Below are 3,883 nucleotides of genomic sequence, written 5' to 3'. Positions count from 1 at the left end.
CTACTAAAAAATTTTTTGTCTTTGAGACAGGGTGTTGCTTTGTCACCCAGGCTGGAGTACAGTGGCGCAATCTTGGCTCACTGCAGCCTAGACCTCCTGGGCTCAAGATCCTCCTGGCCTCAGCCCCCAAGTAGCTGGGACGACAGGCTGGTGTACCATGCCCGGGTAATTTTTTGGTATTTTTTGTAGAGACCGGATTTTGCCATGTTGCCTAGGCTAGTCTGGAGCTCAAGGGATCTGCCCGCCTTGGCCTCCTGGAGTGCTAGGATTACAGGCGTGAGCCACTGCACCCAGCCTATGAGATCTTTAAAATGCTCATCGAGCAGCAGGCTAGCGGGATTCAGATAACATTTGGGGGCATAAATCCACCAAATTATATCTTCCTTGATACAAAGCATCTCATTCTTCATGAGACCTGGAATGAATCACAGAAACTAAAATTTGGAAAAGACATTTAATAGCATCTTCATTTATTGAAAGGAAGAGGATATGAAGCAACTTCTATGCTAAAGTAAGCCTCTCGAGAGATCTAACCTCTGGACTGAACCTGGGAGTCCCAAATCCCATTCATAGTTTCACCCAAGGATTCAAAATAATATTAACTGGGTACTGACTGCGTGGCAAGCATTTTCTATGTTATCTAATTTAATCTTCCTAACAATGCTGTGGAGCCAGAGTATCCCTGTGCTGCAGACACCTGCTGGAAGCTCAGGCTCAGAGAGGTCAAGTGAACTGCCCGTGTGTTCATGGAGTGAGGAAATGGTGGAGTCTCAGTTCAAACCCTGGCCCGACGTCAAGCCCATGTTCTTTCCACTTTCCACATTCTTTCTATTCTGCCTCCCACTAAAGAAAACAGTGTCTTTTTTCCTATCCTTTTTTTTTTTTTTTTGGTTGTTTAATTGAGATGGAGTCTTGCTCTGTCACCCAGGCTGGAGTACAGTGGTGTGATCTTGGTTCACTGAAATCTCTGCTGCTCGGGTTCAAGTGATTCTTGTGCCTCAGCCTCCCAAGTAGCTGGGATTACAGGTGTGTGCCATGACGCCCAGCTAATTTTTTGGTATTTTTTAATAGAAATAGGGTTTTGCCATGTCGGCCAGGCTGGTCTCGAACTCCTGATCTCAGGTGATCACCCGCCTCGGCCTCCCAAAGTGCTGGGATTACAGGTGTGAGTCACTGTGCCCGGCCTTTTCCTATGCTTTTTAAAGGGATAATACGTGAATGAGACTCATGACACTGGCATTGATTTGGGGACCCACATGCCCGAGGAATCCACTCACAGGCTCTGCAAAAGCATTGTCCCAGAGAACGGTGGCCGTTGCATTGTTGTCCTGGCTGCCATGAACGATCACCACCACTGGCAGGGACAGGGTCTAAAAAGACACAAGAGAAGGCTGAGCGCCCACGAGCCTCAAGTTCTTCTCCTTCCCTGCTTTTTTTTTTTCCTTATTATCACAACGCTTTTATTTTCCAAGTTTCAGTTAATGTTCCTCTCACACACAGAATCTAAATGGCCCCAGGAATAATATGACTTTTCACACTGGCACAATCTTAGAAATTTTAAATATTTTACAAGCAATGTTGCTTAGATATTTCTGAAGGATAAAGTTTCTCAAAGTTACATGGAGAACAGGAGAGAGAAAAGAGACTATTGGAGACATTTCTGGGAAAAAATACAAACAACAAATTTAAAACTTACCACAATTTTTACTCAAATTCATCCCGAGTAATGCTTCTCATAATCCATTTTGTAGTCTCTCTCTCCAGCTAGTTCAGTTCATTATTGTTTGTTCATGTTTTATTTTTTATTTTTATTTTTATTTTTTTGAGACGGAGTCTTGCTCTGTCACCCAGGTTGGAGTGCAATGGCGCAATCTAGGCTCACTGCAACCTCTGCTTCCCAGGTTCAAGTGATTCTCCTGCCTCAGCCCCCACAGTAGCTAGGATTACAGGAACATACCACCACACCCAGCTATTTTTGTATTTTTTGTAGAGACGGGGTTTCACCATGTTGGCCAGGCTGGTCTCAAACCCCTGACCTCGTGATCCACCCGCCTCAGCCTCCCAAAGTGCTGGGATTACAGGTTTGAGCCACCATGCCTGGCCTATTTTTTATTTTATTTATTTATTTATTTATTTATTTATTTTTGTCGAGATGGGGTCTCACTATGTTGCCCAGGCTGGTCTGGAATTCCTGAACTCAAGCAAAACTCCTGCCTTGGCCTCCCAAAGTGTTAGGATTGCAGATGTGAGCCACTGCACTGGGCCTTGTTTGTTCGTGTCTTTTTTTTTTTTTTTTTTTTTAAAGACAGGGTCTCACTCTTTTGCCCAGGCTGGAGTGCAGTGGCACAATCTCGGTTCATTGCAACCTCAGCCTCCCAGGTTCAAGTGATTCTCCTGAGTAGCTGGGATTACAGGCATGTGCCACCAAGCCTGGCTAATTTTTGTACTGTTTAGTAGAGATGGAGTTTCACTGTGTTAGCCAGGCTGGTCTTGAACTCCTGACCTCAAGTGACCTGCCTGCCTCAGCCTTCCAAAGTGCTGGGATTACAGGCATGAGCCACTGTGCTCAGGCTTTGTTCATATCTTAAGAGAATCTAAGTGATACAGTTCTCAGGGTGAGGTCGGTCTGTTTTCAGTTTACCAATAGTCAAAAAGAAGATGCTATGTGATAAAAAAAAATTATTTTGTAACATAAAGTACACCACATACACACGCGCGCACACATGCACATGCAGAGCTTGGGGAAGGCTTTACCTTGACTTGAAAAACCAGCTCATTTCCACCAACACTGAACTGGGATTCAAACAGGATTGTAAATTTTTCTTCTGTCACTGACTCTGCCCCACGACGGTCTGATCTCTTAATTCGTTTCAGGGACTGCAAAGGAGAAATACAAGATGAAACATCAGATGAAAGTTGTTCTCCTCAAAGAACAGGGAAAAATTCATTCTTCCTCTTCTTCCACCCTCACCATATTCCTGAAGTGGGCACTAAGAGTGCCTGTGGCTTGGTGGTACTCCATGACACAGCAGTTGTTCAAGATCTCGCCACTGTAATCACTGCAAATCAGAGAGAGACCAGCTCCAAACCCATGCCAGGGTCTCAGGACATGCGGAGTCAATAATATAATTTGGGGTAGCAGGAAATAGAGAAGTTTGCTAAAAATGTACGTCATTTAGAGGAAATGTTAGCTACATAACATATACATGTAAGGTTCTCGGACGTATCTCTACAAAATGAAACAAGATCAAACTATCTTCACAGAAAACAGTTCCTAGGAGAACTTTTCTTTTCTTTTTTTTTTTTTTTTGAGACAGAGTTTTGCTCTTGTTTCCCAGGCTGGAGTACAATGGTGTGATCTCGGCTCACTGCAATCTCTGCCTCCCAGGTTCAAGGGATTCTCCTGCCTCAGTCTCTCGAGTAGCTGGGACTACAGGCACCCACCACCATGCCCGACTAATTTTTTGTATTTTTAGTAGAGATGGGGTTTCACCATGTTGGTCAGGCTGGTCTTGAACTCCTGACCTCAGGTGATCTGTCTGCCTCAGCCTCCTAAAGTGCTGGGATTACAGGCGTGAGCCACTGCGCCAGACCCAAGAACTTCCTTATATTCCTTTGCTGATGCCCAGAAGAGGCCAGAAGGGCAAACAGGGATCTGACACAGGAGGCAGAATTCTTTTTTTTCCTGTTGCCAGGACACGAGACAAGTAGCAGGGAATGAGAAGAAGCTGCACAATTACTTGCGCGTGTTCTCGTTCTTGAGCAGAGACTTGGCCTGCTGCTCACTGATGATGGTGGCCTTCACCTGGGGCGGGTTCATGTGCACGTTCAGCTTCCCGCCCACCAGCAGGCGCACGGTGGCTGCAAACTTGGTCTGGGTCTT

The 3,883-nt window shown here is 45.3% G+C and overlaps 1 protein-coding gene across 1 annotated transcript in view; it reads right to left on the bottom strand.

The window, feature by feature from the left end:
* Positions 1-3,883, bottom strand: part of LOC105553080 (signal transducer and activator of transcription 5B-like) — a 97,549-nt gene that overhangs the window by 17,253 nt on the left and 76,413 nt on the right. Inside the window, exons 7-10 of the mRNA XM_011999027.1 lie at positions 3,741-3,880; positions 2,972-3,059; positions 2,755-2,877; positions 1,278-1,370 (exon numbers count right to left, since the gene is read on the bottom strand). Of these exons, the coding sequence (XP_011854417.1) occupies positions 1,278-1,370; positions 2,755-2,877; positions 2,972-3,059; positions 3,741-3,880 (444 nt within the window). The remainder of the gene's footprint in view (positions 1-1,277; positions 1,371-2,754; positions 2,878-2,971; positions 3,060-3,740; positions 3,881-3,883) is intronic.

This window comes from Mandrillus leucophaeus, unplaced genomic scaffold, assembly GCF_000951045.1.
Source record: "Mandrillus leucophaeus isolate KB7577 unplaced genomic scaffold, Mleu.le_1.0 Scaffold58, whole genome shotgun sequence".
Classification (NCBI taxonomy): domain Eukaryota; kingdom Metazoa; phylum Chordata; class Mammalia; order Primates; family Cercopithecidae; genus Mandrillus; species Mandrillus leucophaeus.
Note: the sequence above shows the minus strand (reverse complement) of the source record. Positions and strands in the feature narration are given on the sequence as shown.